Genomic DNA, 27,810 nt, shown 5'->3' with positions numbered 1-27,810 from the left:
CTAGGTGGTATTGAAGCCAAGTTTATTTCCCTACTGTCAGCAAATTTTGTTAACAAGAGGATAAGTTGCGACAGGAAATAAAAGTGAGGCAGGAAGGAGCTCCTTGGAGATTACCTTGCTTACACTGCTATTTAATTTGTTGATGATCTTTTGCATCATGCTGCACCCTTCTCATTTAGAGAAGATTCAATGTTTTTTGTCATCAACGATAACTGAATTTATTTCTGCGACTGTAAATGGCCACCAATGTCCCCAACCGCATTTCCTGTAATTAAAACAACACAAACAAACAAAAAAAACCCAGATGTGTAAAGGTTCACCATGTAATTATAAGTATTAACTTATAGACTGACTCATTGAGTTCATTCAAAGTTACCATCCTCCACTGTAGTGTCACTTCCTCTTTGTTTGCCTGCACCACTTGATTCGTGCTCTCTGTCTTTCTCTCTCTCAAAATTAAGGTGATCGACCATGATAAAAATTCACCCGCAAAAAGATTCTAAATAGATTTGTTTGACTTTAGTCACACATCAAATTAAAGATGGTTTTGCAGATAAACCGATGTTTCAGAATCATATGTGATGGCCCAATGTCCAATGCACATCGATTAGTCACATAATCAATCAATTTTGTGTCTGTCATATTGTTCCCAGTGGTCCTGGGTGTCTCCGACTTGACAGTCTACAAGGTTCAGCACAACAGCATGTGCGTGCAATGGCAGCCTCATCTGCACGCCGACTATTACAGAATCTCCATCCAGTCCACACTCAGTAAGTAGGCCTGCAATCTAGGATGCATTGCTTATACCAGTGTTGAACCAAGTCTTGTTTCGGTATCAATCATGGGCAGGGGGGGGCGCCTTTATTCATTTATGTATGTACAGTATTTATGTACAGTATGTACTGTATGCATGCATGTATTCAGTTATTTATTTATTGACAGCTTGAACAGAATGTTTCCATATAATCGGCCAACAGATGGTTCGACGTTGCCGTTGAAGAGATTCGCTGTGATGCTAAAGTATTGTTTTTAATGTTTCTTTTATGTACTGTATGAAGTACGGTTTGGTTTAATCAGAGAGAAGTCAAGCAGATGCTTCAACAGCTCCAGCTTATCTGTAACATGAGTACAATTGGACTTTTTGATAGTCTAAGAAGGGACTAAGGTATTCAAAAATGAAAACAACTCTTAATCCATATGGGTGTGTTTTCCGAGTTGCTCCAGTCTTGTTGCCAATCTAAATTCTCATTTAGTATCTCTGAATAAGAGACCCTGTCACTGCATGGCCTTTCTGAAGCCTCATAAACATTGGGAATAGAGGAGCAAATGAATCAATACTGTGCTGATGTTGTTTGTTTTGGTCACTTCACTTAAAAGTGGAATTCTCTACAAAATAAGTTTTGTGTGTGTGCGTGTGTGTGTGTGTGTGCGTGTGTGTGTGTCTGTGTGTGTGAGTAGAATAGCATGGATTGTAATCATATCAGGCGTTTGCATCACAGCTCTTGTTTTTTATTTGGTCTACGGGGATGTCCGTCTTTCTTTTTTTGGATTATGATAGTTGAATGCAGTGTTTTTGACACAAAAAGTTTCAATGGGTGAAGTCCAGAAAAAGTTTCTCCAGCTTCACCTAAGCAACTTACCCTGTGTGGCCTTTCATTTTTCGAACTCCAAGAAAACTCTCAAAAGACGATTGAATGGGATTGAAGTTTCTTTTCTTCATCATCTTTATGGACTTGTTTTTGTTGTTTCATTGCAGACAGTCAGCGACAGGAAGTGAGTCTAGGAGGCGGGGCTTCTCGACATTGCTTCTACGACCTTTTTCCAAGCAGCCAATATGAGATCAGCATTCACGCGCAGATGCAGGGAATGGAAGGACCTCCCATCTCCGTCACTGACATGACACGTACGTTGCACACAGAAATTGCTCATAGTTGAAATGAAAGATAAAACCTGGGAGCTTCTCAGTGCTTTACATTACACTGCTCAACAAATGTTATGACATTTTTTCAATCGGAGATGCAAGTAAACTTGACGAGATTCATGTTTTTTGAGCTGATTCCAAATCTATCATAAATTGCATCTTAAATGATCACGTGCGGAAAAATCTGTTTTGTGCAAGCATTGTTCCATCCATCCATCCATCATCTACCGCTTATCTGGGGCCGGGTCGCGGGGGCAACAGCTTTAGCAGGGAAGCTCAGACTTCCCTCTCCCTAGCTACTTCTTCCAGCTCTCCCCGGGGGATCCCGAGTCATTCCCAGGCAAGCTGGGTGACATAGTCTCTCCAGCGTGTCCTGGGTCTTCCTCGGGGTCTCCTCCCGGTGGGACATGACCGGAACACCTCACCGGGGAGGCGCTCAGGAGGCACCCGAATCAGATGCCCAAGCCACCTCATCTGGCTCCTCTCGATGTGGAGGAGAAGCGGCTCAACTCTGAGCCCCTCCCGGATGACTGAGCTTCTCACCTTATCTCTAAGGGAGAGCCCGGACACCCTGCGGAGAAAACTCATTTCAGCCGCTTGTATCCAGGATCTCGTTCTTTCGGTCACGACCCATAGCTCGTGACCATAGGTGAGGGTTGGGACGTAGATCGACCGGTAAATTGAGAGCTTCGCCCTTTGGCTCAGCTCCTTCTTCACCACGACAGACCGATACAACGTCCGCATCACAGCAGACGCTGCACCGATCCGCCTGTCGATCTCCCGCTCTCTCCTACCCCCACTCGTGAACAAGACCCCAAGATACTTGAACTCCTCCACTTGGGGTAAGATCTCCTCCCCGACCCGGAGGGGGCACTCCACCCTTTTCCGACTGAGGACCATGGTTTCAGATTTGGAGGTGCTGATTTTCATCCCAACCGCTTCACACTCGGCTGCGAAACGCTCCAGTGAGAGTTGGAGAGCCCCGTTTGAAGGAGCCAACAGCACCACATCATCTGCAAAAAGCAGGGATGCAATACTGAGGCCCCCAAAACGGACCCCCTCAACGCTTCGGCTGCACCTAGAAATTCTGTCCATAAAGGTTATGAACAGAATCGGCGACAAAGGGCAGCCTTGGCGGAGTCCTACCCCCACTGGAAACGATTCCGACTTACTCCCGGCAATGCGAACCAAACTCTGACATCGGTGGTATAGTGACCGAACAGCCCGTATCAGGGGGTTCGGTACCCCATACCCACGAAGCTGTTAAGTTGACATAAGTTGTCTGGGGCTTTATGCCCCTGGCAGGGTCACCCATGGCAAACAGGTTCTTGGTGAGGGGCCAGACAAAGCACGGCTCAAAGACCCCAATGATGATTGCAATAAATGGATCTAGGTTTCCCTTGCCCGGACGCGGGTCACCTGGGCCCCCCTCCTGAGCCAGGCCTGGAGGTGGGGCTCATTGGCAAGCGCCGGGTGGCCGGGCCTACACCCATGGGGCCCGGCCGGGCACAGCCCGAAGAGGCAACGTGGGTCCCCCTTCCCATGGGCTCACCACCCATGAGAGGGGCCAAGGGGTCGGGTGCAATGTGAGCTGGGCGGCAGCCAAAGGCGGGGACCCTGGCGGTCCGATCCTCGGCTGCAGAAGTTAGCTCTTGAGACATGGAATGTCACCTCTATGGCAAGCATTCTTGATTAAAAAAAGCAATGAAAAATGAAAGTTCTTTATCACAAAAACCTGATGTCCTAGGGGAAAAAAAACGCTGACTTAAAATCAGCGTCAAAAGTATGTTTAGGGACACTTGAATCCATCTCTAATTAAAATTTGCTATCATTTTCTTTTTGTCTTGCTTTCATTTCTCTAAATTACATTTTTAAGTTTTTCCACTGATCCCTTTTCGAATCAGGGCTACATAGCTGCCTCTCTGCAGCAGTCTCTTCAACCTTCAACCATTCATATATTTTTTTTATATCCGAGTCTCAGTGAGGACTCTGGCTCTGTTGCAGTCCATTGGCCAGTTGATGAGCTCAGTTGAATCACACGGCTCGAGGGACCTCAAGGGCTCTGCACACTGTCAGAGTTTTAAGATCGATAACACTCACACACTTGCACCCGAAAACACACAGATTCCCCACCCGCTGTTTTTCCGCACCTATCCAGGGAGGTTTGGGCGGGCAGAAGTTACGACTGAAGAAAATGTATTCACCAATGTACTTGTGGGCAAACCGTCAACAGCATAAAAGCCATCTTATGTTTAATTTAACATGCTCTGAACATGTGGGAATTGTACATATTGTCTATCCTGTGTAGCATTTCCTTTAAAATTTGGGACAGCACAGAAAATTCCCGAGGCCAACAACAATTGAAGTCACTCTCGTTACCTTTCATTCCATCCTATTATTAATTCATGATATTCATCTCCGTGAAGACAGTGATCAAGCTAATGGCTTCTCACAATCATTATCAACATTGTTTTCGCAAGGCGCGAAACAGATGAATTATCACTATTCAACAATTTATTTCTAGAAGTGTTTTTCTGCAAGTGTTTTTCAAATGATCACTCCTAGGAATTCACAACGCCCCATCATTGGGGGTTATTTTTAGAACAGATGGCCGGCCTACTCATGCCGTTCTTTCACGCCTGCCTTCAGAAGTTACAAAATTGCTTGCGGAATAGATGAAATGTTGCAAAAATTTTCACACAAGTGGAAAAGATCCATCCTCCCCCGATCAGCTCACAATGTTCCTGCTACTCATGGGTGCTGCATGATTTTTTTCTGATTTGGTATTGGAAGATACAAAACCAGCCATCATAATTCATCTTAGGTTTGATAGATCCCACCCAAATACTACATTCACGGTTTCTTTTTACTCCTCCCAGGACAAGTACAACAAACTGTGCGACCAACAGTATTTTTGAATTTCAGTGTTTTACGCACTGCTATTCAGAATCTTGTACAGTTCCTTGCCACGGGATTTAAGATCTCGAGTTCGGTGGCAATAATGTCACGTCTCGAATTTCATTCACCTCTTGCAATGTTTCATCTTCCGACATTCTCTGAACATGCTTGTTTGATGAAATGAAGACTAAATTGTCAAACGTCGTGGATGTGAGTCAGAACAGTTATTTGTCTGTCCGTGTTTTCGAATTGGCTGGTCACCAGTCCGGTGTGTACAACGCCTCTCACCCAAAATCAGATGCATTTGGTTGCAGATGACCAAGCAAGCCAAGTGAGAACAAGTGCTATTGGAAATGAATGGATGGAGTTGGAGTGGATTGATTTTTGCCATCTGTGAACTGGTGATTTGTGTTTGATTCTCGTGCTATCAATTTCTAGAAGTCAAATTGTCTTACACTGTAGACGAAAAGTTTTTGAAACAAGTGCTTCAACGGAGACAACAACTCCGAACGCACCAGAAAGCGAGCAGCATCTTGGTTCCAGTTGAACAAGATTAGCGTGATGGAGTGGCCAGCCCAATCCAATCCCTTGGACCGTAATCCAATAGAGGAATTGTTCCCGAGGGCCAAAGCAAGAAAATACACACAGGAATTGAAGTAGAATCTATTCCAATTGCCCAGCACTGCAATCCCAGTTTACAGGTACCAGAAGAATGTCAACTCCATGCAATGTAATTCACTTCTCAGAAAAAATTCCAATACAACAGAAAGTTAATTCACAGGAAAAATAACATGTAAAAAATGAGGACGTGAATTGCCCCTGTTTATTTGCCATTTCAAGTATATCAGTGAATTGTTACAAAGACTTGTTCATGTGTCCTGTGTGATTTACATTCTGCACAGATTTTCTTTTCTTTTTTCTTTCTTTTTAAAATTTTTATTTTGTTATTTTTGAGCTTTTTGACCACATCTGCTCCCACATGCCACCTAATCATTTTGGCGCAGACACGTCCCTCAGGTTGTTTTTTTTTTCCTCTGAAAAACAGCCTGGGGTCAGATACACAATGGATTGATGAGAATACTTTTGCTCGCCTCAGGTTGCGGGGGAACGGATGGTAGAAATTGTGACTTTTTAGTTTTTTTGATGCTGCGTTGTAGATGGAGAGAGACAAAAGGACGACAACATTGCGCTCACATTTATAGCCTGTAAATACACATGCACACTAGGGATGTGAATCTCAGCACTGAGGACGATTCGATACACATCTCGATGCACTACCAGCGATGCGATACTTAAACGATACATGGAATTTTCTGGCGACATGATGCGATACGTTTCACCGTCTTCACGATGTGATACGATGCAATACACATTTAGTTCAAATCAATGCCATCCGGTACGATACAGTGCAATTTGTTGTGATATTGTGTGTGCAATTAAACATGATGCAAATACGCAAAGAAAAAAAGTTAAAAAGAAGATGGAATTCAGTATTGTATTGCAAAAAGTAGACCACTTTATTCCTTATAAACAGTAGAACGTGTAAAACAGCTTATTTAAGCCCTTTCACAATTGGGTTTTGTGCAAAGAAAATGTAAACAATTTGGTACCTGAGACTCACAGCTGTTGCTGTAGTGTAAACACAAACAGACTACTCACTGAGTGTCTTATATGAAATATCCATCTCGATAGGACAGAAAAAAATACAATTGAAACAATGTGGCAGTCACAGCCTCAAAGCTGCTGTGTGTAATGTAGCGTACACAGACCACTCTCATTGAGTGTCAAAATGAAATGTCCAAAAGAGTCATCCATATATAGTTTTTGGGGACCCCCAAAATAAGAGGCGATTTTTTTCTGATCCTGACCTGGTTTGCCACGAGTTTCTCCGGTGTCCAACGAGGAACTGGACGGGGAGGGGGCGGGAACCTTGTCGGTGATGTGGTGCCATCGTTTTAAGTGGTCTGCATATTTGTGGCGCTGCCGTTGTATGGCTTCGTAGTGCGACATTCTTTGCAAATTACCGAGGTTTTATCAAGCTTTCCATCTTTCTTTTCGAAGCCGTAGTTTCCAAACATAATATCTTAATGTTGCGGGTGCTTTAAATAAAGTAGTTTCCTCGCTGCTGCCTGCGCGAAATTCCATAGTGTTTCGCGAGTAGTGTACTGTACTGGACTGTATGTACACTCACGGCTTCCGTCCGTATGCAACACAAAAACGCAAGTAATGATGGTGCATACATCGCGCCTAGGAAAGGGCAAATAGGTGACGTTTAACATGAATAAAACGGCGCTTGAATCGGATTTTACCGATACCCACCAATGCATCGTGATGAATCTCGATTTCACCCGTGAATCGCGTCGTACCCAGTGAATGAGCCGATGCAGTCGCATCGCGCACGTGCGCATCGATGTATCGATTAATATCGATTATTTTCCACACCCTTATTGTGTACTGGACTGTATGTGACGCACGGCTACCGTCCGTATTCAACACAAAACGCAAAACAATGATGGTGCATTCAATGCACCTAGGAAAGGGCAGATAGGTGACGTTTAACATGAATAAAACGGCGCTTGAATCGGATTTTACCGATACCAACCAATGCATCGTGATGAATCTCGATTTCACCCGTGAATCGCGTCGTACCCAGTGAATGAGCCGATGCACTCGCATCGCGCACATGCGCATCGATGTATCGATTTATATCGATTATTTTCCACACCCTTAATGCACACACAAACGGTAATCTAAAAACTCCACAATTGGTGCCAGAAGATTCACAGATAGGCTGCATAGTTATTGCTCATTGCCAATTTGTCCTGTATATGTACATGTGCATATGACCTGCGTGTGTGCGTGTGTCCAGTGCCAGCGCCAACTCCGGCTCCGACTGACCCCCCTTCCACGGAGCCCCCTCCCACCATCCCACCTGCCAAAGAAGGTGAGAAAAAAAGAGTTTAACACAAGCATACGTGCAGTCTGCACTCTGCTCTCACAATGTTCTGCTGCTCTTGTTGCACTTAAACACGATGGACTCTGTTTTCCTGTCCGGCTCAAGTCATGACTTGATTGACCAAAAATCAGGATACACCAACCTTTGTCCAAGTGCTATCTATGAAAATAGAGCCGTTAGTTGCTTTGTTGTCCTTACTTTACGGCAACAGTTGTTAAGAAGATAGTTTAGCGGCTGATGGAGTTTATTACACATATGAATTATGATTAAATATTATTTGTCCTATTAAGACATAAACTCCCCGAGATGAATGTTATGGGGGAAAAAATAGGAAGGAACAACTTTCTTCTGAGAGCTAAAATTATTTCTGCTCTTTTTAAGGGACCAAAATACATTTTTGACATTCAATCAAGTATGGTTAAAAAACATACGCACAGATGGATTTTGATTAAAAAGAGTGAGCCCATGTTCAAGTCCCTTCAACGTGAAAATGAAAATCGAACACGCCAGAGAGGGATGTCCTCACTGTAAAATTCTAGTACCAAATGCAGGTCTTGCTGCTGTCTTAGTGTTGGATACCATTTAAGGGCTGGATGTTTTAAGTTATGCTTTTGAAGAAAAATGTCCCTGAACGAGTAAAGCAATGTAAAAGACACATGGTAAAAATTTCAAGCTACAATAAGTCATCAAAGTGCAGCCAGAAGTATACTAATTGCAAAAAAGCAATTTTTAATATCTGCTAAATGCTTCCAAGGACAATTCTGTCCAGTTGTTCTTCTAACCTTTTCCCAAAAATCTGTAAATTGCATTATTATTGTGTGTGTGTGTGTGCGTGTGTGTGTGTATATATATATATATATATATATATATATAGAGAGAGAGAGAGAGAGAGAGAGAGAGAGAGAGAGAGAGAGAGAGAGAGAGAGAGAGAGAGAGAGAGAGAGAGAGAGAGAGAGAGAGTGTGAGTTTTGGATTTTTCTATTGTCAAATCACTGACTCAAATGATACGTTCCGAGCTGAAAGTGTGTTTTCTCCCCTGAAATACCCCTCAATGGGGACAAACAAGATTGAAAGGTGAGGAAAAAAGGGAGACAGTTTTAAACTATACAACCATCACCCCCATGGCAAACGTCGGTTGGCTTCTTCCTGTCTGATAAGCTCAGCGAACAGCCTGACTCACAACACAAACTCCAGACATGATTCGACATGCCTGCTGAGCCTTCTGTTGTAATTCAAGTCTACATTTCTGACCTTTTTCACACTGATGCCTTGAATCTGGGGGATGGAGGGTGGGTGTAGGGCGGGCGGGGGGGCGCAGAAGACAAATACCCAATACTGTGTTTGTATTTGGTAAAATACAGGCAGCAAAAACACAACTACGGTATTAGTAATTGGAAATGCAATGAAAATCATATCAAATCAAGTGAGTCAGGTGAGGACAATGGAATACGAAAACAATGACAAAAATAACTTGGAAAAAATGAAGAAGCACGTTCTGGAAACAACAAAAGTGACTTTTTGTCGAGGCATCACGGTTCGAGCATGTAAAACCTGGAAATAGAAAAAAATCAGCACCTGACCTTTATGTTGACATTTCTGTCAAGCATATTGGAGTTCTGACATTCAGCAAAAATCTAAAATGGCATTTGTTCCTTACAAATGCAGTGCAATAGATTTTTGTTAGGATTATGTTTTATTATGTCTCCAAATAATTTGACCTTGGCTCCAGCCACCCTTGTAAGGATAAGGCGGATCAGAAAAGGGATGGATGGATGGATAATTTGACCTTTTTTTTCTTCATTGTTGGTGTGGAATCAGACTGGACCTGATCATCAATATTTATTTATTTATTCTTGTATTTTTGGGGACTATATATCGCATCAGTCAAAAAATGCATCATGAAAAAGAAAATAACATTTATAAGTCACGCCGAGTATAAACTGCATTTCTTTTCCTTGGCAATTTTTGAGAGGAAGAACCCTCAAATATTCCCATTCCCTAATTGTGGGTGTGATTGGATGCTCTGAGCGTGCACTGTTCCACTCCAACCGTTCGTCAACTCAGAGTGTGGTTCAAATGTACCGTTCAGATATTCAGAGTGCCCTGCAGAAAGGAGTGCTGGGGCTCTGTGTGTCAGACAGTACAGATGGAAACATGTCAAGCATGAACCGCTACAGTTATACAGTTAGTGTGCATTCTGAAATTAATTGGAGGGATGCGCACACCGCCGCTCCGGACACACACTCTCTGAGTGGTAACGGGGAATCAGAGTGAATTTCTGAATGTACCCCGCCGGTGGAAAGAAGGTGACGATAATAAAAAAGAAAGTCAACATGGAAAGGGGATTTTGGGCGACAGTTTGAGCTCTAATTTTATTCTATACAAGTTGCACCAGAGCAGGTAATCCAAAAGATATTCAGAACCACCTTAGTTCTTTTTTTTAACTTAGGTTGGGGACTTGTGCCAATATAGCATCACTGTCTTGTGAAAAACACGTATGTCAAATTTTTGTCCCCCCCAAAAAAGTTTACATTGTCATTTACTTGTGGGTGTAATGTCCTTGTCTCCCAATATACTTGTCTGTGTCATGTATGTTTCTGCCTTATGTGCTTGTCTGTGAAGTATGCAAGGAGGCCAAGGCGGACCTGGCATTCCTGGTCGATGGCTCCTGGTCAATTGGAGATGACAACTTCATGAAGATCACAAATTTCTTGTATAATGCCATTGGATCACTGGATCTAATTGGCCCAGATGGCACCCAGGTGAGCTCCGCGACCACGCTCTCACCAACAGCAGATCACGAAATACATCAGAAGAATCCTCATATTTGTTCTTTAGCATTTTGCCTTATGATCTGAATATGAGTCCAACCGCGGTTTTCACCTTCATGAGTATGATTAGGTCTTATGACTGATATTATAGTTGTCTGTGGTGAAAATCGTGGACAGTGGACTTTTTTGGAGATGATGCAGTGAATGTTTTACATCTTGACATATGCCATATATAATTGTCATGGACAAACCTAAAAATGGACCGATGATCCACAATCTTCGTCGAAAAAAAATTAGTCAAACACATTTGTAAAATGGTGTGTTATTCTATTGTGTGGGAAGCCTGAGAGACTGAATGAAAAATTATGGAATGATTTGGAATAATATCGAATAACGTGCCATGGTCCTGAATAACATTGAACGTATCGGCTGGAATGAGCTGAACAGTTCAAAGTTGGAATGGTTTGGAAGAGTCCAAAAAAAGTGTAGAATGAATAAAAACCGAAGAGATTGTAAAAAGCCAAAATCGGGATAGAACATTACATTTTCGTAACAAATATTACAGAACTCTTAATAATGTAAATACTCCGTGGGCCGGGTTAAGGAATGTTGTGGGCCATACTGTACGTTGCCCTGGGCCATACTTTGCAGGCCCATTGATTTTCACTCATGAGATCCTGCTGCCCAAAGTACGTGTTGAGGTTGACAAAACGTGCAGCAATAATTTTTCTTGTCTCGTGCACAACGTATTGACCGACAGTAAACTTCGCGTAAATGGAAGTGCACTAAGTTTCCTCGGGAGCTTCCAATTGTGAGATGAATGAAGGCTTGCTGCATCTTAAGAATAAATCAGCTGCTTTACAGTACGGTATTGCCGTGCTCACCTTTGAATTCTTACTTTTCCACATCCGGTCCCCATTGTCATAAATTATTTTATACTCAAGAAGTGCTCACATTGCCTATGTTTTTTTTTAATAATACACATTTGTTTGGGTGATTTAATAAAATATGGCAATTAACCAATTGCTCCTTCAAACTGTTTTCTTCTCTTTGTGTCATTGCCATTTTTGAAACAAGGGGCATGAAGTCTTTTAACTTAAAAGTACCAAATTAAAAAATCTAAAATTGCATTTTGCCTCAATTTTTTGTCTTTTAAAAACAAATTTAAATCCTAACTATGTTGAATGTTGAGGACATCCGATTTAGAATGAGGGTATACTTGGTTAAAAAACAAAACAAAAAAACCATTCACCACATCTTAAATTCCTGTCACAAACAAGCACAGCAAATTGTACACCTTTTTGTTTTGAAACTGAGTTGGTATCAGTTTTCTGATGTGAAATTAGCAGCAGAACAGCCTAAATTCACAAAATTGGAAGAACAAGGGGCATTTACCATGAATGAATGCTGCAAACCAAGAGAGCCTGTTTGTGTTGTTTGCGAAAAGCGTTGAAGCATCTCTGCTTATTTGCTGCCACTTTGTTTTGTCCCTGAGAAGTGCACTCTGGAAAGTTCATTCCAAATGCATTACTCTTTACGACAAATATCAAGTGGTTCCAGCACCAGTGGCTCGAGGCTAGAGGGCTACTGGAAAACACAGTTATCTTGATCCTTAGCATAAAATCTACCCGGAGGAATACTTAGAATCACGTTGCCTGACTGAATGCTACAATCTCCGCAAGCTCAGAGTGTTTCTCTGATATCAGGTTCATTAATAATGCCAAGTTGAAGACCCCACCTCCCCCACACCTCCACCCTACACAATATGTCGCCGGTGCTCAGCCGCTTCATTTGTCACTCTGCGGAGGTGCTTGCGGAACCTTTTCCTTTCATTTGCGCAGTACACTATGTGCCGTTAAGCACTTTGCTACCCTCATCGCGCCCTGTAACCCCGTGGCGGTGGGCTCGCGACAGCAAAACATTGGCTGTAATGCGAGAAAGTTGGCTGTGATCTCAAGTGAAAGTTGGCTCCTTTATGTCGGCCGCCTTGAGCCAACAACAGCACCATTAGAAGTCTGGAGGTAATCGTAGTCCCTTTCTGGGTAAGCTGTTTTAGATTTTGCAAATGACTTTGATTTTGGGAGTGTGTAACTATTTCAATTTATGTTCTATACAGTTCCCTGTTTAAAGTCCACCAGCTTAGTTCAGCATTTTATTATTTTTTTTTAATAACACTCATGTCTCACTTAAACACCATTCGCACACTTTGTCAGTTTTGAATACACAGAAGAAAATGAAATGTTCTCACTTTGTTGGGTCAGCATTGGCAGAGTTTTAAATAAATGAAGCTATTCTGGGTGTTAACGACAGACGACTATTTTAGGAGACAAATCACATGCTCTTGGGTTCAGAGCACTTGCCAAATCAGCAACTTTGACATAATTGCACTCTTTTAGTCAAATATGTAGATTAAAAAAAAGAAAAAAAGCCACTTTTTTCAAAATGGTGATTAAAAGAGGTGTTGCAGGACTACTTGGTGTGCAGATCGAAAGGGCGGTTGCCTCTTTCAGCGCACAGTTTTGGTGGGTCTAACGCGACAGAAAAGGAGTTTGGAAGTAGTAAAAAAATCATTATAATTTGAGAGTTGCAAAAATATTTGCGCTACAGTACAGGTCTACAGGCTAGTGAGTGGAAATAATAGAATCATCTTGGGCAATGGGATCTCGCAATCACACCAATGATAATCAAAATTTATTTTTATTTTTTTAACAATAACACTGAATTGATAGTTTGATTATTTTATGTAGTGTAGTTGGTGCTCTTCTAATTTGAATCAATTTCTGTGTCCAGGTGGCCATTTGTCAGTTCAGTGACGATGCTCGGACCGAGGTCCAGTTGAGTTCCCATGCTAACAAAGAAGCATTGCTGGAAACGATTCAGAGGATCAAATACAAGGGAGGCAATACAAAGACAGGTCAGTACATCTTACAAGAAACTTGGTGTTGATTCACAGGGGGACATTTCAGCTAAGACAAGAGACATTTTGCTTTCAAACAACAGCCTGCATTGCCGACCCGAAGTCCACCAACAGCCGTTGTGGAGTTTTGATCGGTACCACGGGATGCTGAGCAGCAGATGGACTTTCCCCATGTGTAGTATTAGGTGAAATAGTCATTTCCAAGGGCAAGAACCGACCGTCGCTCCCAACTTTTAAGCTAACATTACTTTGCTAGGGGGGGAAAAAAACCCGTCTCAAACGGACATCTGCTGCTACACTCTAATCAAAACGCCAGAAGAGCATTAATGGGCCTCTTTAACAGATTGTGTTCTCAAATAGTTGAAATTCAACAATAAACTGTTTTCCTCCTATTGCACTCCATTTTTACAAGCAATATTTGTACAATCGTGAGTAGAAATGACAGTTTCCTTTCAATTGGCCTCATTTTGAATATATATATTCAGTAAATATATGTTTTGGTTAAAACACTCACACACCACACCCGGGAGATTGACTCCGAGGGTCTGAATACTGAACAAGTATGGTGGTTTCTGAATCTGTTGTAATATTCATGTGAGAGTGTCCAGCTGTGCTCCTGCGCGCAAGGCGAATCTCGGTAACACTGATGCCTTAATGAGACTTTATAGGGAATGTCGGCTTTTGAGAGCATTTTAAGTCTGGGTTTGGATCAGTGACTGTTCAGAGAAACGTGTCCTTGTGCTTTTCTGTCTGCTTCAGGGCATCATTTTTTTCTATACTCTTGTGCTTTGCATCGCCATCTCATCCCGCGCCCCCTTTTTCTGTCCTCTTGTACAACACCCTGCTGTTCACTCCTCCCTGCCTCCATTCACATTGTTTCCTCTCTTTGATTTTTACTCCCACCACTTTTTGTATTTGCGGTGCCGTCATTTTTAACCCCTATTGCAAGGTGTCCATCAATCACTGCAATTTCTGACCATTTAGTTGTTCCCATTATCAAGAGTACTAAAAATAACGTAACCTACATGGTGATATAATATCAAATAAATTCAATAAAACGCGGGTTCTCCAACTTTTGACAACCGGTACCACACAAGGCTCTCCAAATACCTCCCAATGTCCAACATGTACAGCAGGTAGGTGCGAGTGTTCATCAAGGCCGTGGGAGAGGTATTACTTCTAAAGACTATGTTTAATATTTTAAGCCACCGCAGCAGTATGCTTAGTTTCATCATTAATATTGCACTTAAATGTCTTCGAGTCAATTTGCACCGCACTTATTCGCAAAAAAAGTCTTCAAGGGCATCCCAGGCAAACAGGAAAGAACCTTGAAAGGGGGCTCTCAGAGATGAAGGGATCACCCTTCCAGGATAATCAGGTTGCAATGGATGCCGAGTGGGCAACTTTTACCACATAGTATGTGTGGTGCTGTACAATGTTAGTTTAAACAATGTGAGGGTTCTAAGTTCATGAAATGTAGTGCTGCAGGAAAGACGCTTTCAATGAAGTGCTTGTACCTCAGGACCTGTCCAGCTCAGTTGATATGGAACCCTCCACAGCAATGCCTCCGGGGAAGTTGTCACTTCAGATCTTGTCCTTGTCAGTCCATGCAGAATCCTAACAGCACCAGCCTCATTTCAATCATTGCCACCTAACCCCCTCTCCAAGCAAGGGTGGGGGAGCAGCAGGAAAACAGGCCAAACTTCAGATGTCAAGGTACACCCGCAACTGGCAATTTGGATACTAGGGTTGGTTGATGTCAATGCTAGAGTGTTAAAATAAGTCTACTGAGGTAGTCACTCATTTCCAAAGGTAGCGTACGGTGACATTTTGAGAGGTGTCACGCTTGATGCTAGTACTTTCAGTGTGTTGTTGGGAAAATAAAACTGTTCCTACATTAATGGGATGGATTTCAGTGGTCTCCTCAAGTAATTTCCCTAAGCCTGGACGCTACCTGGCTGCTCCTAACAAGGAGAATATGATTTTATTTGTTTGGTTTGTACTAATATAAGTTTTATATCACAAAGAAAATAGAACTATTTACAATAGTTTTCCTCAAATATGGGTTCTTCCTTTGTCCATGTTCCACTCTTTCAATCATAAAAAGTGCCGAGTATGTCTATTCTTGCTTCGAAACTGGCAAGCAAACAAACAAACAATCATAAGCTCCTTGGCAGAGGTAAAAATATCCTTCTGCACAAGAGAATAAAGGTTTGAGAGGCGGCGAGGCTTTGCCAGCTAAAACAGGAAGAGATTATTTTCAGTATTTTTATCTTTCACATCCCCGCTGATGGTGAGACAACCGCTTTCATAAAAGAAGCCCAATCTACACTGACAGGGTTGACTAAACATGCACAGAGTAGTTGATCGCTGGTTATTTGAGCTGCTGAACCACAATTCCCTGGCATAGTTACCGGTATATATTAAAAACATCTGATGGATAATAACTTCCTGTCCCCTTCTTTCTCTTATGTTTTTTCCTGACCAACTCTTTGCATTTTCCAAGGTTCCATCTCTGAGTTCCTGGGCCTCCCGTCCCTCTGCCACGCTCCTTGTGCTCACATGCTCACTTCATGCCTGGCTAGCTTCTGTAATTCCACTCTGGCCCTTGTGTGATCCCTGGACAGTATCAAACCATGTATCACTGGCAGATATCTGACAAATCTACTCTTTATAGGCCAACCATACTATCATTTGTCATTTTTTGACAGATCTCAGTAAAAAAGGGTAGTCCTGTAGATTTGATCAAACATGTCTGTAGATACACCAGTCATCCAAGTTATGATAATCCGCAAAAAATTGAACACCCTCTTCTTGGTTGTTGAACACGTTTCACCTTTAATCCCTTATTTACGTCCCTGGCGGGTGCTGACGTGGAGGTTGTTGTTTTGTTTTTGCCATGTGTGGCAGGTGAATAACCCTCCGGCATAATCACTTAACTCCGTGGTGGCATAAAACCCTTGGAGGAGAGATGTCAGGACATAATAATAATAATAATAATACATTACATTTGTAAGCGCATTTCACCTCACTCAAGGACACTGTACAGCCAAGACCAATGGTAAAACACAGATAAAATAATAAATAAAGAAAACATACACTAGTCGTAACCTGAGGACAAGCATAGTCCTCCTTCTCGGTTGGGAGAGGGTCTTTCTAGTTTGACAGTTTGACAGTGATGGATTTTGTCACAGCTCCCACAAACCAGCTGTCCCAAATTTTCACATTGTTATTAAAGAGATGCCCCTTCTTTTGAGATGCAAATGAACTACAGACTCTGGACCTGAAGAGTTGGCGTTCTACGTTGTGCCATTTGTTTGTGTTGAGCCTGCTGTGTTTCTCCAATGTGAAGGTCATGGCACACCTCTCAATAGTACTCTGCACGGTACTACTTTGCCCATAGGGAACAAAGCAGCTGTTGTCTCAGAATGTTTCTGGGTTTGATATTCATCAGTATGTCATGTTTGGGTAAGATCTCCTCTCTACCAAACTAACTAGGTGAGGGATCGCCACATTTCGATTAGTGGATCAAGTCTCATATCCCTTATTCTCATGATAAAAGACCCACTTTGGATGCCCATGGGTAGCTTCAGCATCCCTGTTGTGCATCTGTCTCCTTCTAACTGTTGTAGAGATCTACTCTTCTCTAGTAGATCTTGTAGAACAAGTAGAACTTGTCTCCCCTAACAAGTTCAAGTGGATGTTGAGAGAAAAAGAGGAGGTACTGGTCTGTGGGTACTTTTCTGTAGACCTCAATTCTGAGGGTTCCTTCCTCTTATGCCTCTCATGTAAACTGTCCATTAAATAATATGTTCAATGAAAAGTTCAATTTAGCGGGTTACGATTTTAATCCAAGTGCTATCCACATACCTGAAGCAGAAGTTGGCTTTGTTCCTCAAATGGAGTCCACTGCTTTTCTTTTCACTTCTTCCATGAAACTGTTCAGCACAATGTGGGAGACTGCTGAGCTCATAGCACAGTCCTATTTTTGCTCAGAGAAACATCCAGTACATTGAAAATAAAGCTAAAAAAAATTGCATACCTGGTCTGGAATGAGTTTGGATCTGTCCTGTAGCCTGGTCTTGCTGTAGTTCTTCCCTGATCACATCAACTGTCACAGTGGTGGGCAATTGTAAAGTAGGAGATGATGTTGAATGAAGCCAAAGTCTCAAGTTAATTGCTGAAGTCCGTGGAGTTGTGAATAAAGTGTTATTTACAAAAACATTGGTGTTAGAATAGTTGTTATAAATATTTGTATGAAGTTGTAGGTGGGGGAGATGGTGCTGCTGAAGATGGCTTGAGAGGATCATAGACCTCGTAAATCTGATGTAATCCAATCAAAGGTCAATTCCTTCAACCTTTTATAGCTTCTGGAGATATTTCATATCTTCTTGTATCCACTCATAGGTTGCCCGTAATGCCTCTCATCTGTAATGACATTTTCCAGTAGAGCAGTCAGCTTTGCCTTTTATATTTTCTACTGAGCTGATAGCTCTACAACCTGAATAATACTGGAGATTGTTGTCACTTGGAGAATACAGCCACTATGTGCCAGAGTGTCCTAAAACTCATGTTGGTTTCATTCAGCAATTTTGGTGACTGGATTTGGTTTTCTTTATGATGCCGCTACCATGCCCAATTTTCTCCACAAGAGTTTGTCTTTTTCCAAGGTACATCTGATGACATTGAAGTTCTTCTTCTCCTGACTAGAACTTTCAATACTGAGACCCTTCTGAGACTGAGCCTTTGGAACCTCTCAGTGGAGAGTGGCTTTTGCTGCAAGATGCAACAAAGGAAAGGTCAGATTTCTGAAATCTGAATTGAAATCTGTCATATGCTTGGCTTTTAGAAGACGTATACACACCGGCCACAAGACAATTATTTTCGTCACTCATTCCCTTCAAAGATTCCACTTTTTTTCACTTCACTTGTTTATGTTATAGTTCACATTAAAGGTAGAAGTGGTTCTGAAAAAAACTCACAAGAAAAGTTTCAACAATATGATTGCATCTTTGTCACATGTACATCATTTAGATTCAATGTGTGCTCATTTTGCGCTCCCCGGCTAGTATCCAAAAACGAAATGACAGCTGGTAGATTTTAATTAGTCTCAATGCTCTTGCTTATATTAACCAGGTGAGTGCTTGTGATGGAAATGTAGAGAAAAGGCAGAATCTACAAGGAAGGATCATCACCTTGAAGGAGTGCTTCGGTTCCACACTCACAGCTGTCAGGTTGACTTTGGAAACTTTGGCGGTGGCGATATATGTGAATGTGGCTGATGTTTTCCATCCTCCAACGTGCTCTGAGGAGGAAAGTTTAGCAGCAAAAATCCTCCTCATAAATACATTTTCACGTAACAATGTCTGGAAGTGCCAGTGCAAGCTTTATGTGTGACTCAAACCCTTTCAGCAAGGTATCGAGACCTCACAAATAGGTCGAACATTTCGACATGTTATGCTATATTACTTTTTTGGCAATTAAAACATTGCGACATCTTTGATTGGCTCCAGGATGTATGGTGAAATATTGCATTTTACACAATCTGTTATCTTACATTTGTGACATTCAGATTTACAACTTCAAGCCTTTTTATGCAACCTTAAAACCTGACCCAAATTATATAGCTTTATATTTGGAAAAGTACATTTACGTGAGTGTAACCTAAATATTTTTTGGGTATCATTATAGTAATTGCACATTATTAACATCTGCTCATTATTATGTGTGTTGTGGGGAGGGGGGGGGGGGCGTCGGGGTTAATTAGTGAAAAGAAACTTGCATATTTTTCACTTTTTATGATTATGTTCCTTCTCGAGAGAGGTGTGTGACTGTACTTTATTTGGTGACAAAATGCACTTCCTTGTTTTATGGACTGTATGAACGCACCACTTCTGTACTCTATGTCTGAAGGCACCAACACTTCTGGTGCGGGTTAGACTTTGTAGCGGAGCGTACTTTTGATGTAATGTCACCTAGTCATAAGTCCACATGACAATTCTAGGAGTTCTAGTGTGAACAAACGGTGCCCTTGTGGGGTTGACGGTTGCATTATTACATCAGCGGGAAGAAAATGCAGAGAGCAGACTTTGGTGCTCTCTGGACCTAGAAATGTGTACCTGCAAATGTTAGCAAACCATTTTCTCCGCTCCTCATCAAAGCAGAGTTAAAAGTAGTTGCTCAATGTTTTGTCTCTCTCCTCTTCTTCGAAATCTTGACGAATACACGTAACCACACAAATGCAAAGAATCATTTAAAAAAAACAAAAAAAACATTGACAATTAATAAAAATTCTCTGACGTAGAATAATTTCAAAACACCGGCAGTCCCGGAAAGGGAGATGCCTTATGAGATTTTACCAGAAAAACTTCACACCACTGCATGCGTATAGTCCATCAAGGGGTACATTTGAGCTAATATTAAAAGACACGTTGTCTTTTAAGCTTTTGGAGCCTGAAAAAAAAAAAAGGAAATCATAACTGTGGAGTTGACTCCATTGCCCTGCCACCATTAATAATCGAGACAAGAAGGACGCGAAAGCAAAATGGTAATTGACAGGAGCACTTCTGAGAATAGATGATGGCGATCATCCATGCCATCGTAAAAAGGTCAAGTGGAGCATCCCAAACTATAAATACTAATCTGAATGGGTACGTGAGAATCTCCAACATGTTGTGTGGTGATAATAAACTGATCAATCAGCACTCTAAGGACAGTTTAATGATCTGTTTTTCTTTCCATTAAGGATACCGGTTTGACAATGAAGGACAATAAGCATGAGGCCGTATGTGTTCCAGATGTCTGTACTCACAATGGCTCTTTTCAAAGTTTAGTCAGGACAAGAGTTGTTCAGTAACAAAAACAAAATCTAATATTTATAGGCTTTAATCCCACATGATAGAGAAAATGCCTTTAAGCATCATCTCATGAATAAAGTTTTTATGTTTTGTCTTATGGGAAGGTCTCTAAACTATCAAAGATGCTTGTATGCATTTTATTGACTGATTAAATCCATTAAGGTTGGCTGTGACTCAACTTTTAAAAGTTCTTCAACTTTTAAGCTTTGTGACATTTTTGTCATCTGGTTATTCTTATCTGGAAACATTAGGAGCTCATTTAAATTCACTTTTTGGAAATGCTAATGGACATGATGCCGTTACCTTAGCTGCCAGCAGAGTTTGGCAGGTCTTTTATTGACATGCATCTGTTTTTTTAGCCTTCATACCATATTTTATTCGAGCGGATAGAACGAAGAAAGAAAATGTTTGGGTTTTTTAAAAACATATGACTATATTAAAATGCCAGGGCGATAGAAGAAAGGACAGACATTTTGCTTTATTGTAGAATCACTCAGGTTCTATAATATTATCGTATACTGTATAATTATTAGCAGTTACTGTATTAACACCTGCTGACGGGCAAAATGGGCGCTCCTGAGCTACTCATGCAAGGCCGGCAAATGAAGATGCATGAAGATGCTTCAATGGACATTTTTGCTATTGTGATGATTACTCTCAATTCAGATTGGTTTCTTTCATCAGGTCGAGCCATTAAACATGTGAAGGAGTCCATTTTCACCTCTGATGCGGGAGCCAGGAGGGGGGTACCCAAAGTCCTGGTTGTCCTCACTGATGGCCGTTCGCAGGATGATGTCAATAAAGTATCCAAGGAGATGCAGATGGACGGTTTGTAATCTGTTCCACATAAAATACAAAAAATAACTAGGGGTAGTGTGTCGGCCTCACAGTGTAGAGGTTCGGGGTTCGATATCGGCTCCGGCCTTCCTGTGTTGTGCCTGCATGGGTTTTCTCCGGGTACTCCGGTTTCCTCCCACATTCCAAAAACATGCTTGACAGGCTGATTAAACGCTCTAAGTTGTCCCTAGGTCTGAGTGTGAGCGCGGATGGTTGATTGTCTCTGTGTGGCCTGGAATTGGCTGGCAACCTGTTCAGAGTGTCACCCGTCTACTGCTCGAAGACAACTGGGATCGGCTCCAACACCCCCGTGTGCAAATAAACCAATCAGAAAATGAATGGATGGATAACCAGGGGTGGGAATACACTAGCATTGCAATATTTTGCTCACAGTAACAATCATGATATAGCAATAATGCGATAATCAATACATGAAGATATCTATGTCATTAGAGAAGATTAAAGATACAAATATCAATATGCCCTATGCTCAGTCCAAGTCAACACCAACAATATTTAATGGGCTGATTTACCAGAAGAAATCTGACAACTAGTGATACTGTGCGCTCATAGATTTTATCCTATGCCAAAATGTAATTGTGTTTGCTTGTTTTTCTTACGTTTTGAGCTGCTGATGGGGGAGGCTTGTGTATATATTTTGTGTAGTTCCAACACTTCAGAATCCAAATGATATGGACAATTGTTGCGATATGCAGTTTTATTGACATTGAATTTGTGTTTCAAGTTTTTACTATCCACAAGCAGAATCTTCAACCTGGTGAGAAAGTCGTTAACGTCCTACTTATTGAATGTCAATCTCATTTGATTCCATCCCCCAGGATACATCATTTTTGCCATTGGCTTTGCGGATGCAGATTATGGGGAACTAGTCAACATCGCCAGTAAGCCTAGTGACAGACATGTCTTCTTCGTGGATGATTTGGATGCTGTTAAGAAAATCGAAGAGCAGCTCATTACTTTTGTCTGCGAGGCAGCCACTGCCAGTGAGTAACCCCACATTGACAACATGACACGCGCAAGAAAATGGCTCTCACTAACTCACACGTTTGTGACATCCAGCTTGTCCGTCTATTCTGATGAGTGGAAACAGCATGGCAGGTAAGGAGTGAAATTGACAGGTAATGCCACCTAACATCGCCTTAGCCACGGGGCAGGACAGGGTGACGAGGACTTGTCTCCTTCAGGTTTTCGAATGATGGAGAAGTTTGGTTTGGTGGAGAAGGAATACAGCACCATATCTGGAGTGTCTCTGGAGCCAGGCTCATTCAACAGCTTCCCATGTTATAGGCTACACCGTGACGCTCTGGTGTCACAACCCACGAAGTGAGTGAGGATGGGTCAGCTCATGGGAAATAAATTTGAAAATGCTGTAGACATGGGTACGTTGTAATGAGGTTTGACTGTATATACTTAAAACTAAATGCACTTAAAATGGAGCGGGAAACTTCAATTGTCATCCAGCGTGCTGCTGTAAATGCTATTTCGTCTGTGGTGGTGTCGGGGCTTTTTGTCAGCCAGCTTTAAATTTAGCCTCCTTAACTAGGAACGTTCAGTTTTTCAAACGTGACATTGACAAGGGTGCTGAAAAGCAGAAGCTGAAATCTTTTGAACTACGAGTGCTCAGAGGCAGCTCCCCCCCTCCTCCCAAATTTTTGATTCTTTGATAAAAAAAAGATGGCACTCTGAGACAGTTCGAGGCAGCCAAACGCTCCGTAAAAGCTCTCAGCCAAGCAGCAAAGAGACTTGGAAAAGGCATCTAGTGAGTACATGCCTTTAGGGCACAGTTAACTTATTTTGTGTGTGTGTGTGTGCGTGTGTGTGTGTGTGTGTGTGTGTGTGTGTGTGTGTGTGTGTGTGTGTGTGTGTGCGTGTGCGTGTGCGTGTGTGTGTGTGTGTGTGTGTGTGTGCGCGTGTGCGTGTGCGCGTACGTTTGCGTGTGTGTGTGTGTGTGTGTGCGCGTTTGCGTGTATGTGTGTGCGTGCATCTGCCCGTTTCTGCATGTGTGTGCCAGGTACCTTCATCCTGAAGGTTTACCATCTGACTACACCATCTCTATGATGATCCGCCTGCTCCCCGAGACTCCACATGAGCCCTTTGCATTGTGGGAAATCCTCGATAAGGACACCAAGCCATTGGTGGGACTCATCTTGGACAGTGGGTTTATTTTAACTTGTGTTGCTTCTTTATCTTGTCGTTGTCTTAATCTGCGGATTTGAGGTGTCTTCTCCAGTCCCAGCACCTCAAGATAAATTTTCCATGATGCTGCATTTTTAAAAACTCAGGATGGAGACATTTGTATGATTTGAACATAGATGTGATGCAACTTATCACTTGACACAGACAATTTGTACTTGGAGTTACATTTTGATCATTTCATGACAAGAGGCACGGTCTGCAAAATGTTTATGTTTGAAGTTTTTTTTTAATCGTATCTACCCCAAAGCAGTCCTTTCTAAGTGTTAGGCTTCCTTTCCATCGGGACTTCAGGGGACGTACAGCAACTTCCCAAAAATAAAGACAAATGTATTTTTAAATTTTAAATTTACTGTGCTAAGCAAAAAAACAAAACAAAAAAATAAATTTTAATGCCGACAGTGAGTCATGAGACCGTCTGGGGAGAGGAGAGAACTCTCGCTTTGTTAATGAGGATGGATATCAAAGTTATTTACAGACTTTTTTCAGAGAGCAATACAATATGCAGCATTGTACATATAGTGCACTTATTTTGGAGTCAGACCTCGTGAGATCCGTTCTACTAATGAGGATGGTGGCAATGCGCGTTGGAAGTCAAAATTGCTGTGAATGGGCCGCGTCGGACATCACGATACATACAGGACGTTTGCCCTTTTTGAGAGTTATCCAATTCCTTCATTTCGAGTTTTGTTGCTAACCGGCGGTAATCTGTCCAAGGAAACCAAGGCTGCTTGGTGTCCCAGCGAAGCTGCAGCGTGTGCGCACCAAATAATTGTCAAGACACTTTGGTCACATTTGATAAAAGATAATCATTTTAGATAAAAGAAGAAAAGCCAACTACTGTATTAGAATTGGCTCTCAGTATATTGCAGTGCAGTTTTACACCACTTATCAATTTCTACACTATTCTCCCACAATCCAAACCTTGCCGCAAACTACTTGTGGAGTTTAACTGTTCCAGCTAAAAAAAACAACAACAAAAACCCGTAAGGTTGTTTTTTCCCTTATAGATGCCACAATATAGTGTCAAAACATGTTTTTTTCTATTAGACAAGGCTATAGCCGAACTAAATGAAGTGTTTACGTCAACATAATTCCTTGATAACAATATGCCACCTTTTTTTTCTCAGCAAACAAAATTGAGGGTAGGTTAACAAAAAAAAAGTCTACGCAAATGCCAATCATACCATCATTAATGAACATATTGTTAATTGAATACCTCTCTGACGTTGGTAATTAAAACTAAACAGGTTGTTTTTGCAAAAACCAATATTTTCATACATTCAATAGCACGCGCCTCTAAGATTATACATTATATTATCTGTAAAATATGTCATCATGTTCATCTCTGCTAATCTCCCACAGACTCGAGGAAGAGTTTGACATTCTTCACCTACGACTACAAAGGAGACTTTCAGAGCGTCACCTTTGAAGGAACTCAAATAAAAAAAGTCTTCCATGGAAGTTTTCACAAGGTTAGAGTTTCTACTTAAAGTAAGATATTGGTGTATTTTTTCTGATAAGTGTCCATTAAAAAGGAAAATACTTTCATTCATACAAGCCTTTTGATATTTCGAAGTGTCTCATCATGAGGTCAAGTAGTTGTTTTAACAAGTACTTTCTTGGCGAAGTAATGTTTTTTTTTAACATCTATTCAAATCTGCTGTGATGAGAAACATTTAGAGATGAAAAATAGAAACAAGGCTAACAATCTTGCAAAAGAAAAGGTGTGGATGGGTTCTTCCATTATTATTATTTTTTTACACCCAAGATATAACCAGCAAAAAATGATTTTGTACATGCACGTTTAATAACAGTTTTCTCACCCAAACCCGTGATGTAAATTGAGAGGATTTAGTCGCCAAATCACAACAGAAATGGTCTTTGGGCACTTTACTCTTGGAGCAGTTCAAAGTTCCCACTCCTCACTTATTCAAAGAGACCCGACAGAACCCCGTATGAAGAACCACTAAACGACTATCTATTATGCAACTATATATGCAAAGTTACACATGCAATATGGATGCTAAATTTAATAGGTATCATTAATTTTTAGCTTGTAGTGTAGTATTCCCTTCATGTTACCCACCGATTTTTACAACCCAAACGTATTGCCTTGCTACCAAAAAAAAAAAAGATCAAGGAGCTGCAGTTATTATATTTGCCTTTGTGGGGCTCTTCATTTAGCGAATATTAGTCAGCATATAATTTATCTTACCATTAATGACCATACAAAAAAATAGCTGGGAGGACTATTCGCTTCTGTGCATTGCGAAAGGGACGTTAATCAGCCTGATATTTCCTCCAAAATAGAAAATATTGAAAAATAAGCATGTGATTTTCTTACACATAGTTCTGATCGATGAATCTGCCTTAGTTTGTGTTATTTCAGTCTTCCATATTTCAACCTCCATATAGTCAGTTAAATTATACAGCATGTTAGACCTTAAATTCAACTGGATGCCCACGTTTGTGCAGTGACTTGTTTGAAAGATTAGCATGTGGCTAAATCCATTTTTCACCTTGAGGCAATGAGTGACGTGGGCGGATTTTGACAGGAGCAAAGAACTACAAGTGAAGTGACATTTTCTTCCCGCCAAGTGAAGCGTTTATAGCCAAGACATGACAGCACTTCACCTGCACCTTATATATTGCTAAACCCTATAACCTTAATCTTAAACCATCAATTCTCTAAAAGAGGAACATTTCCAATCATTTAACTTATCATTTGACATCACGGCTTTATGGATGAAGACCAGGTGCAAAATAGCCAAGGAGACTATTTTACATAAGGCACATTGAGTTATTGCACGCTAAAAAGAATTTGTTTTTATCAGAGACTCTTTTGGTGTCTAATTTATTTTGTTCTTCCACATTTTATGGGGTGGTGGTTAGCTCAGACCTTAGCCATGAAATGCATGGGGGGCTGTGGTCAGTTAATGTTATTGAAATATCCTACAGACAGAAGTGACTTTGCTCCATATTTTTTGATGCGACTCTACTATATTCGCAGAGCACCGCCACTCCCAGTCTATATTCTTGAGAGGCAAGCACTTTGAGTTGCCGTAGCTGTATTGGATGTGGCAAAGTGAAGCGATTTGTCAACATGCTTTGGTCACTTGCTCCTTGGAGATGTATCACAAGCCATTATTAATTCCAAACCATTGCTTTTGCTTGCATGATGTCATTCTAACTCAATTTGACTATTATTTATGGTGAATATGATGGTCACATCCAATATGGCGACCTGCTGACATATTGGGCCACGCTGCTCAAGGTGGTGTCTGCAACACAAAAATTTGAGAGAGGAAAAGAAAATTGATCCTCATTTTGGATGTCTTTTATGAAAAGGGTTCATTGGCTGTCCCCGATGTATTGTGTCCCTCCTCACTTGCCATCCTGTAAATGCGCTAGAGGTCTTAAACACGTACTTAATGTCGCCTGATGTCCACAAACCACAGTCCATCATCACCAGCATTTATTTATGTCTCTACTAATCTTCACTTCAACCTCTGAAAATATTGGCAAGATTGGGTGAGATAAGATCAGACAAACTCACACCATACATTCATATTTTAAATATAGCACTGTTAAACAAGCATTCATATTTCCCAAGTCAAGTCAAGTCAAATCAACAGTATTTATAGAGCACTTTCAAACAGCCATCACTGCATAGACAGTGCTGTACATGGAGCGATTTAACATACACAATAAACAGTAAGACAAATCGGTAATAAAGGCGGTAGAAAGCACCAAGCAGTAAAATCAAGAACAAGTCATGCTGAGTAGAACGCCAAAGAATACAAGTGAGTTTTGAGGAGGGCTTTAAAGATGGGCAGCGAGGAGGCTTGCCGAATGTTCAGTGGGAGTTCATTCCAGAGAGAGGGACCAGCAACAGAAAAGACTCGATCCCCTCTGAGCCTCAGTTTAGTTCTTGGCAAAAATACCTTCTTGATAAAAGAAAATGATTAAAGAGACAGAGAAAAAAAAAGTTTGTTTTTCTTTTAGAGATTCCTGCCCCAAGGGGGTGCTGACAAGCATCTTGGTGAGCGGACACGACGCCCGATGACCTCTCTGTGGGGAGGGCTCTGCAGTTACAGTTTGAGTCCTCCTGTGGACCTGTAATGTTCAAAATTGAACCAAATAATGTTTTAGGAACCTAAAAATGCAGGCTCAGATAAACTGTAACCCAGAAATGCAGGCTCCGACAAAGTACAAACAAAAATTGCTTGTCACAAGGAGCCAGGAAAAGGCAGAACCAAAGAGGAAATGGCAAGAGTCGAATTTACATGAAAAACAAGATCACAAAGACTAACTCACACCAATACTTACAAAACAACTATGAACGAGCGGTTGAGAAAACACTTGAACATAAACAGTAAGCAAGGTCAATAATCCAACAGAGAGTAGGCAATTTAGCAGTTCCTTTAATACTGGAC

At 41.4% G+C, this 27,810-nt stretch overlaps 1 protein-coding gene across 4 annotated transcripts in view; it reads left to right on the top strand.

Annotated features, from left to right (window-relative positions):
• Window positions 1–27,810, top strand: part of col14a1a (collagen, type XIV, alpha 1a) — a 122,404-nt gene that overhangs the window by 61,176 nt on the left and 33,418 nt on the right. For all 4 annotated transcript variants that reach the window (XM_052065696.1, XM_052065694.1, XM_052065693.1 and 1 more), the window contains exons 23-33: window positions 654–770; window positions 1,757–1,903; window positions 7,689–7,763; window positions 10,398–10,537; window positions 13,337–13,460; window positions 21,005–21,148; window positions 21,997–22,161; window positions 22,238–22,276; window positions 22,363–22,501; window positions 23,190–23,332; window positions 24,737–24,846. In XM_052065696.1, coding sequence (XP_051921656.1) covers window positions 654–770; window positions 1,757–1,903; window positions 7,689–7,763; window positions 10,398–10,537; window positions 13,337–13,460; window positions 21,005–21,148; window positions 21,997–22,161; window positions 22,238–22,276; window positions 22,363–22,501; window positions 23,190–23,332; window positions 24,737–24,846 — 1,343 coding nt within the window. The remainder of the gene's footprint in view (window positions 1–653; window positions 771–1,756; window positions 1,904–7,688; window positions 7,764–10,397; window positions 10,538–13,336; window positions 13,461–21,004; window positions 21,149–21,996; window positions 22,162–22,237; window positions 22,277–22,362; window positions 22,502–23,189; window positions 23,333–24,736; window positions 24,847–27,810) is intronic.

This window comes from Hippocampus zosterae, chromosome 5, assembly GCF_025434085.1.
Source record: "Hippocampus zosterae strain Florida chromosome 5, ASM2543408v3, whole genome shotgun sequence".
In the NCBI taxonomy this organism is placed as follows: domain Eukaryota; kingdom Metazoa; phylum Chordata; class Actinopteri; order Syngnathiformes; family Syngnathidae; genus Hippocampus; species Hippocampus zosterae.
The sequence above is the reverse complement of the archived record's forward strand: the minus strand, read 5'-3'. Positions and strand labels throughout refer to the sequence as shown.